The sequence below is a fragment of the Lupinus angustifolius genome, chromosome LG09 (genome assembly GCF_001865875.1).
Source record: "Lupinus angustifolius cultivar Tanjil chromosome LG09, LupAngTanjil_v1.0, whole genome shotgun sequence".
NCBI classification, from domain to species: Eukaryota; Viridiplantae; Streptophyta; class Magnoliopsida; order Fabales; family Fabaceae; genus Lupinus; species Lupinus angustifolius.
Genome location: NC_032017.1, coordinates 16924033 through 16938804, shown reverse-complemented (window position 1 = coordinate 16938804; position 14772 = coordinate 16924033). Strand labels below are relative to the sequence as shown.

At 33.3% G+C, this 14772-nt stretch overlaps 1 protein-coding gene across 1 annotated transcript; it reads right to left on the bottom strand.

Moving 5' to 3' along the window:
- LOC109357353 (transcription factor bHLH14-like) lies at positions 2675 to 4523 on the bottom strand. Its single transcript, XM_019601267.1, has one exon. The coding sequence runs from the start codon at positions 4284 to 4286 to the stop codon at positions 2865 to 2867; it is 1422 nt and encodes a 473-aa protein (XP_019456812.1). The 5' UTR covers positions 4287 to 4523; the 3' UTR covers positions 2675 to 2864.

Genomic DNA, 14772 nt, shown 5'->3' with positions numbered 1-14772 from the left:
CTTCTTCCCTGTTTGGTGAGGAATTATAAGTTGGAGGAGGATCAATAGTTTTAGTGTATTTCCATCCTTCATTTATTATTTCGTGAAGAAATTTTTGTTCGTCTCGAATAGAATTATTATGGGTGATAATTTTTTCCCTACGAAGTTGCAGCTGCATCCAAATTTTACTTATATAAATATTGTCCATTTTATATTTTTTCAATTTCAATAATTTAAAATTCATGATGAAGATATACTTGGTATCGACGGTCTCAAAAAGTGTAATAACCACTTTTAAGTCAAGTAGAAGATAAATGCTAATAAGGGTCCTTGTTAAGGAGCCAAATATATAGTGGAAAATATTAAAAATGTACCTTCATACTCTCAATAAAAGAAATAATATGCACCTATAATATATATTTTCTTTTCTAATAACCACGCCACCTGTTAGGAAAGCCGGCCTTGACAATTAACAAATATCAAAAGACTTCACACATCTAATAATTTCCCCCATTTTAATTGTCACCTCTATGCATGTAATGTAGATATGTTAAGATAATTAATGTGTTAAATAATACTAAAATTCTCAATATTCTTTTCACAATTAATTTTAATAATTAACATATGATAATAGAAGACAGACGACAGAGAAGGAAAAAGTAGCTAATACTTCTTGATTTCCTAAAGTAACACACAATAATTAATATAAAAAAACTGAAAAAATAACAATGACTCGTAAGAGAGATACAATATATAACATCCTCTTGAAATTTAGAGATTGGTGAGATAACATGATAATGTGTGGCTATCCTCTCATCTTAGTGCATTTTCAATCCCATGAAGATAGTTAGGTTAAAAATGGGTAAAGTATAGTAGTGTAATGTTTTTCCTCATACTCTTATACTTGATTATTACCATTATCATCATCACATCAATGTCATTGTTACTTGGTGCACATTAAATAGTGCACAGAATAAGATCTTATCATATTTATATTTTATTCTATTTTCTATTATATCATGTCATTATTTTATTCTCGCTACAAAAAGAACCTTAAAGTAATAATTAAAAATAGGATGAATGTGTTAGATATTGCTGATGATTGGTGAAATACCAATCATATGATCTTAAATATCATGATTCTCACACATAATATAAAATAAGGATACAAAATATGATCTCTGATCTACTCCTTTGACATACCTTGTTTTGGTATGATGGTCTTCCTCACCCAAATCCTTAATTCCTTTTGGGACATTCGTTTTCTCTCTAATGGGGAGAGGTGAAAACTATTTGTGATTTGGTGTATCGGGGACTATAACCTTTCTTATGCGTTAACTTATAGAATTCTCATTATCCACTATAGGTTAACCTAATCGGTATCCACTCATTAAGCTCATATCCGTTATCAACTTTTAGAAATCTATATGCTGCTACTAATTAGATCACTTATAATATAACCCCTGAAATAAATAGTTGATATCATTGTATCAAATATATGATGCCCACCTTAATTAGAAATTATAAATTTCTAACATGATATCTTGATTGATTAGAACTATATGGTCTTAGACTATGTAAAAGTCTTCTCATATTATCATTGAAAAAACAAAAAAATCAAGTTAAAATACAAAAATGAATAGTTCTAGTAGTTAGGTAAAACAAAATTCCGAGGTATTATATAAGACCAAAAAATACAATATTAAGGCAGGAAATGTTTCCTGAATCATCAGTTCGTACTGAATTAAAAATTTCCATGACTCTCATGGGATATGAAAATGTGGTGTTGACACAATCAACCAATCGGTGGATGAAATGTTCCTTGTAAATTGGATCACCCAGCAAGAATTCACTTATAATGTTGTTAAAAAGATCAATATTTTTTCTCTTGTCTTTGAGTGACCGGTATTTCATAGCAAGCTGAGCCTAATCCACTACTTGGATGGTGGTTATGATAAAATCTTCTTGAAGTTGGAGTCATTACTTTTCTTTTTGATGATTAGTAATTACCAATTGCTACTACCGAGGTGGTACATTAATATTTTTCAAAAAAATTCGGATAATGAATAAAAAATAAATATTAATCTCTTTTAAAACTTTTAATGTTCAATGTTGTGCATAATCAATTTGTATACATTCCAACCATTATTAGACATCATAAACTTGATCCTTTTGAGAATTGTTTTGGAAAGAAACTATTAAAAAATAATTAGTAAGAGAAATTGAAGAGTTCAAAAATTTGTTCAGTCAAAATTTCATGTGTATGTAGTACATTGAATGGTGAAAAAAATATGTAAGAGAAGTTAAAAAATAATTATTAAATTAGGAAAACATGTTCACACAAAGTTAAAATTTTAAAATATATATACAATTTATTTAAATTTTATAAAACATAAAAAATATGGAATTTGATAAGAAAAATAAAAAAAATTATGTTTCTCTTCTTTCTTTGAAAAACAGTCTTCTTCTTTCTTCTTTTTTGATGTCCTGCTTTCACAAACAGTGGTCCTGCAGGTTCATCTGTCTCTCTTTCAGAATTTCTAGAAACTTTCAAATGCATAACATTCATTTTGGTTTTTGGACATAGTTTATTATTATATGTCTAGTGTCCTGGATCCAATAAAGAGAAATCTTAAACTATATACGGAAACCTCATTTTCTTATTATGCATTAAACTTCAAAATCCCAAAGGATATGCAACAAAAAAGGTCCTTATTAAGTCAATAATATAATTACATAATTGCAACTACCAACCACCACAACCCTCAAGCATCATAACATAGAGAGAATAAACAAAAAAATCGATCTACAGCATGATTATTGAAAGATGAAAACATAATTGACTACTATGAACAGCTATGCAGGTGATTGATCACTCTAGCAAATTAGTGATTCAATCTCATGAGAATCGCTGACTTAATACCCTCTTCACTTCTCATCATATTAGTAGCTTTAATAACAACATCTAGAAGCATAAGATCATTAACACAAGACATGCTAGCATGATGAACCTGAAAATCCAAGTCTCTCAACACACTCATTAGCCTTGCACCTGGGTGGTTCACATTATCTGATTGAACCCTCACTATGGCATCATCCCCTACCATTTTCACATCAACCTCAAGATTATTAGGTCCATTTTGGTCCACCACAGTTGAAGTTGTTGTTGTGCTATTATTGTCCATTGTATCCGCCATTTCAACCTTCACCTTCTTATTGCTACAATGCTCCTTTTCCAACTCATTGATCTTTGTTTTGAGCTCCTTGATGTAAGCAACAGCATCAGATAAAAGAGAAGCTTTATCCATTCTTGAAACATTTGGCACCACCGATCTCAACGAGTAGAATCTATGGTTCAATTTTTCTCTCCTTTGCCTCTCAGCTTCCACATGATTCACCGGTGTTTCGCGCCCCAGAAGAGGTTTTCTTCCTCTCTTCTTAGGCAATAATATAGCTTTCTTCTTCTCTGAGGTGTTTTCCGTTGCCAGTATTATACAGTTATCGGAATCTGAATTCTCCGAATCAACATAAGATGATCGAATGTTCGTCTTGTTGTTGGATTGTTCTTGTGTATTTATTTTTGTCGTGTCTTCATTTTGTTGAACACCCGCAAATATGCCTATGTCAGCGAATGAGAAGTTTTGAACATCAAAGAATTGTGTTTGTGACGGGTTAAGGTGATTGTTGCTGTTGTTGTTGTTATCCTTGTCCATAAGATCTGGTGGTGATAGTGATGATGATCCAAAGAGTGATTTGGAATGTTGAACAATACCCCAACTTTGTTTGATGGTGTCATAGGAACCTAATTCAATGACCCCGTTGGTTGTTGGTATGCAAATTAAGGTTTCGATTCCATGCATGTGAGCCTCTTTTGTTCTCTCACAATTATAGTATTGAAGCTCATGCTTGTTATTTAACCAAAGCACAGAACCTAAAGCGAAAGACTTGCCTGGTAGAGAGGAAGATGAAGATGAAGAAGCATTGGTGATGGAAAAGGTGCGAGTCAACGACATGATATAGAACCATTCAGCATCATTTTGGTCCTTGTTTGCGCACGTGTTTGAAAGTAGTTGTTGTTGTTGTTGTTTTGGGAAAGTTTCTTTTGTTCCTTGAAAATGGCCTTCTCCCCAAGATAAGTAAAGGTTTCCCTTGTCATCGTTTTTGGCCTTCCAAAAAATGGCATAGACCCACCAATCGGGTTGGGTCTCTACTAAAAATTGAAGCTTTTGTTGAAGGGTTGATGGGTTTTCTTTGGGGAGTGAAACAAGGGAAGAGGATGAGGAAGGAGATATGATCAAATCTTCCATAGGTTAAGGAAAATAATAGAGGAGTGAATATGGTAATAAGTAAAAGCAAAAAAGAAGAAGATTTGAGAGTGGTGGTAATGACTTGGGAAAGATAGAAAGGATTGAATGAACAAGGTTGTGGAAAACATGGGCATTAATAGAAAATTGAGGAATAGTTGAATCTTGTACGGACAAACAGTCCATATAGGATTTTGGCATGTAAAATTACGAAATAGTTTGAGTCCAATAAGATAAAATTGAGTTGAGAAACGAGAAAGTGGAGTTGGGAATTGGGTGGGGTTATATGGGGAGAGGAAATGTGTTCAATTCGGTGAGAATGGCTGGGTGGTCCAATTCACCTTAAAATACTGTCACACTATTGGGCACCACAAGCATGTGACACTAAAGCTACAGGTCCAGTGACGCTGGGAAAAGATATATAATACTACACGTGCTGTGTAGGGTACTAGTATTACTTGTTTCCTAGAACTAGAATTAATCAATGAAGTTTTGTAGCCTCGTAAATAACTCTCCAACCACGTTCATAAATTTCTTTGGCTTATTAGTTGTCAAAATCTTCTCTTGAAATATCAAAATGGGCTACCCAAATATATTTGGATTAGAATATATAAGATTTGGGTTAGATTGGGATAAAAAGTTCAGGTATAATGTATATTTATCAAATTGCAGTTCAAATTTACCTTAAATGAGTTGTGGAATTTGTTAGACAAACCCATACAATCTAAAAAAATATATATTTAAATTTCAACCTAGTTAAGGACAAATATTCTGTGTCTTAAAAAAATCATGTCCTCATGTATCAAGTCAATAAAATATTATAGAATAACATACAAATATTAATTTATGTTATTATAAATTTTACTTTTAATTATATAAAATTTCTGATTGGATGAGGACACTAAATGAGACACCCAATAGGACACGTGATCCTCATCCCCCCGTTAATATCAACCACTTAAATCAGAGTCATGTGTATGTAACTATTGACTAGTTTAACATCATACCTATAATGGTCGGAGGAGTGATATCTTGTTACTTGCAGGAGATGAATTGTTTTTCAAATTCTACATGACATGTATGGTCATTGATAAAGGACAGTAGTTCTTGATAAATTTTATGTTTTATATTCTTTTTTTTATCATGTATTTCCATTTTAAAATAACACAAAGGTAGTTGTAATACAACTTGACTTATTGGTAACTTGACTTAATTATTTTTATATTATCTATATAAAATATTTAAATTTATTCATTATATCAAGGTGCAAAAATAATCTCAACCAAACTTAAGAAATGACAAATGAAAATATAAAAACTTTTTGCCTAATTAAGTTAATCGACGATAAAGAACATTATTTTAAGATATATTTGATTTAAGTAATTACCAATGGCATTTTATTAATTAGATGAAGTGGCATAGTAAGTGTTGCACATGTATTTTATTAAATTAATTGATATATAATAAATCTTAACTATTCGTGATATGTGATGGTTTAAAAAAGTTGCGCTCTCATTTAGAGACTAAACCTCATGCATGTGGATATTTAAATGAGATGAATATTAAAGATTGTCAAATCTCAGTTAATAAAACAACATGAAATTTTTATAAATATCTATGTTCCATAACGCGAGTTATAAATACTTCCTCCATTCCATTTTTAAGAATATTTCCAGGAAAAGAAATATGAACATATTTAAGTTTCTCCTTTCAAAATCAATATAATATTTATGATTATTATTACTACCTTACGCTTACCTCGTCAATTATAATATTTAAGAGATACATTAATTTAATAAAACTAGATTTATTAATTTAATATCCAATAATTATCCATTTAGGTCCTCATCTTTTTCGTAGGGAACCAATTTAGTCTCTAACAAATTTAAGTGACATTTTACTCCCCAACAAATTTAATATCAAGTAACGTTAGTCCTTCCGATATCTCAGCAACTATAACAGAATTGTTGGCGTTACACATTAAATAGTGACGTTGACTATGATGGATGGTCTTATGTGTAGAACATGTCATGTCATTATTCCGAAATTTTGTTTCTCTTACAAAACGACGTTATTTTTGTTCAAATAATTTTTTTAAATTTTAAAATATTTTAATTTTTTAAATATTTGTTTTAAATGACATCATTTTAAATGGAATTTTTTTAATACATTAAGCAAAACAATGGCGTTTTACACAGGAAAATTTCGAAAAAAATTAAGAAGCAAAACGACGTCATTTTGCTCCATCTTATTCCTTAAAAATTACAGGATCGACAATTGCTCCCAATTTCGTACACCATAAACCCTAACAACTTAATTTTGTTATCCTCTTACATATGACATGACAAACTATGGTCATGTCAACTCATGGTGCATCTCTCAACCAAGTTACGGCGATGTGAGCTTTATAGATAGAAGATTTCCTCCTCCATTGTGCCATTGTAGAATGATTGTTGTTGTATACACATTAAAGACTATGAAGAACCCAAAGAAACAGTTCTATGGATGTCAGTATTTTAAGGTTGGCATTGTTTTTGTTTTTATTTTCCATTTTATGTGAAGTTATGATTTGTTACTTTCCAGTTCTGAAACAATTTTCATTATTCTACAAGAAAGAAACAAATATTGTGTGAAGTTTATTATGTGGGTTGAAGATTGGGAAAGAAATCAAACTATGAATGAAGAAAATAGAATTGATCATGCTATAGACATTGATGATTTGCAAGTTAATCTAAAAGAAATTCAAATGATCATGAAAGAACATGTCATATGGTCCAAAAAAGTTGTAGTTGTAGCAACTGTGTTTAGTCTATTATCTGTTGTTAGTGGTTTTATGATTTACATTTTCAAATGATCAAGTAGTTGTAGTATCAACGAAATGAAGTTATGTATGTTCTGGTTCTATTATGTAATGAAGTTATGGTTTTGTTATGAAAGTTATAGTTTATGCAAGTTACGTAAGTTTTGTATTATGAAGTTATGCTATATTTTGCCAGAAAATGAACAAAATATAAGTTAAAAACCATCAATAGTCAATGCACTAAGGCTCTGTTGCATTTAACAGTGAATGCAGTACAAAATAACAACACAAAATGACTCTGTTGCAATGTAATAGTCACTTCTTAGCATTACAATATACTTACAAGTGCATATTGTTGTCCGGTCAACAAGTGCATTACATTAAAACACAAAAATCATGGGTCTACAACCATTCTTGAAACCTTCTTTACAAGTATTTAAACATATAAACAAAATTAGATGGTTAGGGTTTATGGTGTAGGAAATTGGGGGGCAATTGCCGACTCTGTATATTTTAAGGAAGAAGATGTGGCAAAACAACGTTGTTTTGCTCTTTAATTTTTTTTCAAAATTTTCTTTGCAAATGACATCGTTTTGCTTAATATATAAAAAATTCATAAAACACCATTTTGCTTAATATATTTAAAAACTAAAATTTAAAAATAAAAAAAAAGTTTGTTTAAAATATTATTTGAACAAAAACGATTTTGTTTTGTAAGAGAAAAATAAAAAATTTTGAGTTGATGACATGACACGTTCTGCACGTAGGACCATCTACCACAGTCCACGTCACTATTTAACTTGTCATGTCATTCCAATAAATTGTTATAATTTATTGGATATTTTGTAATTCAAGCATTGCTAAAAACATAAAGTAGTTATGATTAGGCATAACTACATGCTATAAATAGAAATTCTATTGTATTGATACATGAAGGAAATCCATTGAACAAAAATCTATCTCATTCTTGTTTTCCCTTTCTACTTCTTCTTCATCAAAGTGAGTGAATCTGTGAGTTTGAGTGGTGCATTTATCTTCTTCTCCAACAAAGTGGTATCAAGAGCGAGTGTACGATCATATCCTACTTCTCTTCTACCATGCCTCTAAAGGAAAGTATTGAAAGATGGGACATCAAGGCACCACCTTCCCTACAAAACTTCCGATTCTTGATGGCAAGAATTGGAACAAGTGGAGCATCCAAATGAGAGCCATAATGGGCTTTCAAGAGCTTGAAGAAATTGTTGAAGAAGGGTATCCAAAACTCGATCATGAAGTAACAAATCCTTAGAGATTAGTGTACAAGGAGAATAGAAAGAAGGATTGTAGAGCTATGTGTCTCATTCATCAATGTGTTGATGATGCACATTTTGAAAAAATTGTAGCTGCAAAATCATCACAAGAAGCATGGCAGATTTTAGAGAAGTGCAACAAAGGTGCTGAGCAATTAAAGAAGGTTAGGTTACAAACCATGAGACGCTAATATGAGTTGATGCAAATGGATGTGAATGAAAGAGTTGCTCAATTCTTCAATAGAATCATAAGCCAGACAAATTAGATGAAGGAATGTGGTGAGGTGATCAATGATCAAACAATCATAGAAAATATCCTTAGAACTCTAACCCCTAACTTTGACCACATTGTTGTGGCAATTGAAGAATCCAAGAGGCTCGAAGAATTGAAGCTGGAAGAACTTCAAGGCTCTCTTGAGGCTCATGAGCAAAGGCTCATTGAGAGATCCTCTGATAAATCCATAAATTAGGATTTACAGCAGGGGTGGAAGTAGAAACAGAGGAAGGGGGAAAGAATTCAAAGGCAAGAACACAAGTTTTCAATTCCAAGATCAAGAAAGGCATGATTATGATCATCCTAGTAACACAACAAGAAGATGAGGACTCATCAATTGGAAAGGTGGGAAGAAAAGGATAGACAGAAAAAAATCAAATGCTTCAACTGCAATAAAGTTGGGCACTTCTCAAATGAGTGTCAAGCTCTTCTAAGCCAACTTGACCTTAACAGCAGGAACCATAATGAGGCTCACATGACAAAAGAAGAAAGTGTAGACAAGGATGAGGAGATCCCTGTCCTACTAATGATGACAACAAACCAGAAGAAAAACAGTGATGAAACTTGGTATATCGATTATGGTTGTTCTAACCACATGACAGTCCATAGGGATTGGCTTGTTAACTTTGATTCAAGCAAAAGGAGTAAGGTCAGGTTTGCTGATAATAGAATGGTTCAGGCAGAAGGTACATGAGATGTTGTGATAGAAAAGAATGATGGAAGGAAGCAATGATCACATATGTGCTCTTTGTACCTAATATAAGGAACAACCTCATAAGCTTGGGATAATTACTTGAGAAAGGATTCTCAGTCAACATACAGAATGGATACTTGGAGATTTTTTATTCTGCAGCAAAAAAGATCATGAGGGCTCCCCTTGCACAAAACAGAATTTTCCAAGTAAGTCTCAACACAATTGAATCACAATGTCCCAATCTTGAAGTATTATATGACGATACATGGCTATGGCACATGAGATTGGGTCACCTTAACTTTAAGGACCTTAGTCTCATGAAGTCAAAAGATATGGTTCTTGGACTACCATCAATACAGATACCAGAAAAGGTATGTGATAATTGCCTAATTAGCAAGCAATCAAGGATCTCTTTTAACAACTTTACTGCATCTAGGGCTAATAGTCTTCTACATATAGTATATTCAGATGTTTGTGGACCATTAGAAGTACATTATCTAGGAGGAAACAAGTACTTCATAACTTTTGTAGATGACTTCAACATGAAACTTTGGCTTTATTTGATCAAGGTTAAGATTGATGTATTTGCCATCTTCAAATCCTTCAAATGCATGGCTGAAAAGCAGGTTGAAAAATCAATCAAAATTATGAGAACAGATGGTGGGGGTGAGTTCAACTCTAGAGAATTTGAGGCATTCTACAATGAGAATAGAATTCTGCATGAAGTAACAACATCATATACTCCTCAGCACAATGGTGTTGTTGAAAGGAGAAATAGAACAATTTTGAACATGGTGAGGAGTATGCTGAAGTGTAGGGATCTGCCACAGAGTTTGTCCTACCAAAAGACTAGAACAAAAGATCCCCGAGGAAGTTTGGACAGGTAAGAAGCCATCAATCAAACACTTCAGGATTTTTGGATCACTCTGCTACAAGCACATACCAGGCAAAAGGAGAAAGAAACTAGATGATAAAAGTGAGCCAATGATCCTAGTTGGATATCATCCTACATGATCATACAAATTTCTCAATCCAAAAACACTTCAAGTCATGTTTAGTAGAGATGTGCAATTCATCGAATCTAGTTCTTGGAAGGAAATCAAGTCATAGAACCTACCATACAAGTTCCTCTTGAATGGAATCCTTGTGACCTCAATTATGAATCTCAACAGTTGGATGAGGTTGAGCCACAATCAGAGACCAGAACCAATGAAGTTGATGCAAGAAGATATACTAGAATAAGAAGTCTACCTGCTAGATTGAGAGATTGCCAAATCTCACCTGATGAAGTTGTTACTAATGATGGGAAACTAGTTCAGTATATTGCCTTATTTGTAGACATTGAGCCAATTACAATTGATGAGACAGTTAACAACAAAGTCTTGAAAGAGGCTATGCAAGAGGAATTAAAGTTCATCAACAAAAACAAGACTGAAGAGCTAGTGCAACCACTAGTAGACAAAGTACTTATTGTTGTAAAATGGGTATTTAAAACTAAACTGAATCCAGAAGGGGATGTGGTTAAGCACAAAGCAAGACTTGTTGTCAAGGGGTTCATGCATAAAGAGGGAATTGATTTCTCTAATGTGTTTGCTCTAGTTGCAAGATTGGAGACTATTAACTTGTTGGTAGCCTTGGCTAGCTGGAATAATTGGTGTGTGTGGCAATTAGATGTCAAGTCAGCTTTTCTCAGTGGTCCCCATGAGGAGAAGGTGTATGTCAAGCAGCCACCAGGTTTTGAAATTAAAGGCAATGAGCACAAGGTGTATAGGCTAAGAAATGCCTTGTATGGGTTGAGACAAGCTCCAAGAGCTTGGAACAAAAGGATAGATGCATTCTTTCTAAGTTTAGGATTCAAGAAATGTGATGTGGAGCATGGTGTGTATGTGAATAACCTGAACAAATGTGACATCCTAATCATTTGCCTCTATGTGGATGATTTTCTAATCACAAGAAGCAACTCAGACATAATTGAAGATGTGAAACAAAGCCTCAAGTCTGAGTTTGAAATGACTGACCTAGGCAAGTTATCCTACTTCCTTGGGATTGAATTCAAGCAAGTTGATGAAGGAATCTTTATACATCAAAGAAAGTACACACTAGATGTATTAAAGAAGTTTAATATGGTGAATTACAACCCTGCTGAAACACCTGCAGATGCCAACCTAAAGCTGGACAGAGGTGAAAAGGAATCTACTACAAATGGCACCCTGTTTAGACAAATTGTTGGATGCCTAATGTTCATATACCATACCAGACCAGACCAGAAAGGTTTGGTGAGCAGATTTATGAATGACCCTAAGAAATCTCACCTTGTTGCAGCCAAGAGAATTTTGTGATATCTAAATGGCACACTTAACTATGGAATATTACTCCATAATCAGAAAAATTGCAGATTACAATTGGTAGCCTACTCTGATTCAGATTGGAGTGGTGATTTGTTAGAGAGGAAAAACACTATGGAATATGTGTTTCTACTCTCTGGTTCACCCATCTCATGGTGTTCCAAGAAGCAAGATGTAACACCATGAATTTTCTGTGTATGTTTTATTATTTATTTATTTTAATACCGATTAATTTTAGAAATTAATCGGTATTGAATTAGACTAAACCGTAGTTGAGTGTTAGTCTTGTTTTGTGATTTCCTATTTTGTGGTAAATTGTTGTAATTTTATGTGATGGAAAGTTTTTGAGCTGCTGTCAGACCCAAATTCTCCTGAATTCGGCCCAATAACGTGTTTTTGAGTTCTATAACTCGGAATCGAATTCCGATTGCGCTATTGGCTTCGAAATATTATTTCGAGTAAAGATCGACATCAAGTTTGTCGAGAACGCATTTCTGAATATTTTTCACTCTGAATTCCGTGTTTCGAAGTTCTTACTCTAAACCGAAGTCAGGAGATTTTTAATATCCAACCGAGTATTAGCCGAAAATAATCGAGCATGGTATATTCGTGAATGTTTCTCCGAAAAGGTCACATCGCTTTCATGTAAGAGGCTTGCTTGTGGAACAAGCAAAAATACATATCCTCTTACACAAAATCACTTAAATCACTCATCTACCTCTTACAAATATACTTTTTGGAAGAAACCATTGGTCTTTACCCACTCTCAAATCTGATTTCTTGTCCTTAAAAGCCAACACCTAGCTTAGGAGGAAACCATTGACATTTTCTCTATACACTTTAGAATTTTAAGAACTCTTAAAGTAGTTCTTCTTAGTTCTTCATTTTCTTCTTCATTTTGATTCTTCATCTTCTTAAGATCTAACCATTAGATGTTTATGAAATTTTAGTATGATGTTTATATGTATGTTATGAACATTTTCAACCTTTGAAATGTTCTAAAAATCTTCCTAACTCTTGTTATGTTCAAAACTCTAAATTGATATTTCTTGAGCTTAGAAAGTTATTTTGAAACCATGAACTCTTATTTAAACATATAAACAAAATTAGATGGTTAGGGTTTATGGTGTAGGAAATTGGGGGGCAATTGCCGACTCTGTATATTTTAAGGAAGAAGATGTGGCAAAACAACGTTGTTTTGCTCTTTAATTTTTTTTCAAAATTTTCTTTGCAAATGACATCGTTTTGCTTAATATATAAAAAATTCATAAAACACCATTTTGCTTAATATATTTAAAAACTAAAATTTAAAAATAAAAAAAAAGTTTGTTTAAAATATTATTTGAACAAAAACGATTTTGTTTTGTAAGAGAAAAATAAAAAATTTTGAGTTGATGACATGACACGTTCTGCACGTAGGACCATCTACCACAGTCCACGTCACTATTTAACTTGTCATGTCATTCCAATAAATTGTTATAATTTATTGGATATTTTGTAATTCAAGCATTGCTAAAAACATAAAGTAGTTATGATTAGGCATAACTACATGCTATAAATAGAAATTCTATTGTATTGATACATGAAGGAAATCCATTGAACAAAAATCTATCTCATTCTTGTTTTCCCTTTCTACTTCTTCTTCATCAAAGTGAGTGAATCTGTGAGTTTGAGTGGTGCATTTATCTTCTTCTCCAACAAAGTGGTATCAAGAGCGAGTGTACGATCATATCCTACTTCTCTTCTACCATGCCTCTAAAGGAAAGTATTGAAAGATGGGACATCAAGGCACCACCTTCCCTACAAAACTTCCGATTCTTGATGGCAAGAATTGGAACAAGTGGAGCATCCAAATGAGAGCCATAATGGGCTTTCAAGAGCTTGAAGAAATTGTTGAAGAAGGGTATCCAAAACTCGATCATGAAGTAACAAATCCTTAGAGATTAGTGTACAAGGAGAATAGAAAGAAGGATTGTAGAGCTATGTGTCTCATTCATCAATGTGTTGATGATGCACATTTTGAAAAAATTGTAGCTGCAAAATCATCACAAGAAGCATGGCAGATTTTAGAGAAGTGCAACAAAGGTGCTGAGCAATTAAAGAAGGTTAGGTTACAAACCATGAGACGCTAATATGAGTTGATGCAAATGGATGTGAATGAAAGAGTTGCTCAATTCTTCAATAGAATCATAAGCCAGACAAATTAGATGAAGGAATGTGGTGAGGTGATCAATGATCAAACAATCATAGAAAATATCCTTAGAACTCTAACCCCTAACTTTGACCACATTGTTGTGGCAATTGAAGAATCCAAGAGGCTCGAAGAATTGAAGCTGGAAGAACTTCAAGGCTCTCTTGAGGCTCATGAGCAAAGGCTCATTGAGAGATCCTCTGATAAATCCATAAATTAGGATTTACAGCAGGGGTGGAAGTAGAAACAGAGGAAGGGGGAAAGAATTCAAAGGCAAGAACACAAGTTTTCAATTCCAAGATCAAGAAAGGCATGATTATGATCATCCTAGTAACACAACAAGAAGATGAGGACTCATCAATTGGAAAGGTGGGAAGAAAAGGATAGACAGAAAAAAATCAAATGCTTCAACTGCAATAAAGTTGGGCACTTCTCAAATGAGTGTCAAGCTCTTCTAAGCCAACTTGACCTTAACAGCAGGAACCATAATGAGGCTCACATGACAAAAGAAGAAAGTGTAGACAAGGATGAGGAGATCCCTGTCCTACTAATGATGACAACAAACCAGAAGAAAAACAGTGATGAAACTTGGTATATCGATTATGGTTGTTCTAACCACATGACAGTCCATAGGGATTGGCTTGTTAACTTTGATTCAAGCAAAAGGAGTAAGGTCAGGTTTGCTGATAATAGAATGGTTCAGGCAGAAGGTACATGAGATGTTGTGATAGAAAAGAATGATGGAAGGAAAACAATGATTACAAATGTGCTCTTTGTGCCCAATATGAGGAACAACCTCATAAGCTTGGAACAATTGCTTGAGAAAGGATTCTTAGTCAACATGCAGAATGAATACTTAGAGATCTTTGATTCCACAACAAGAAATATCATGATGG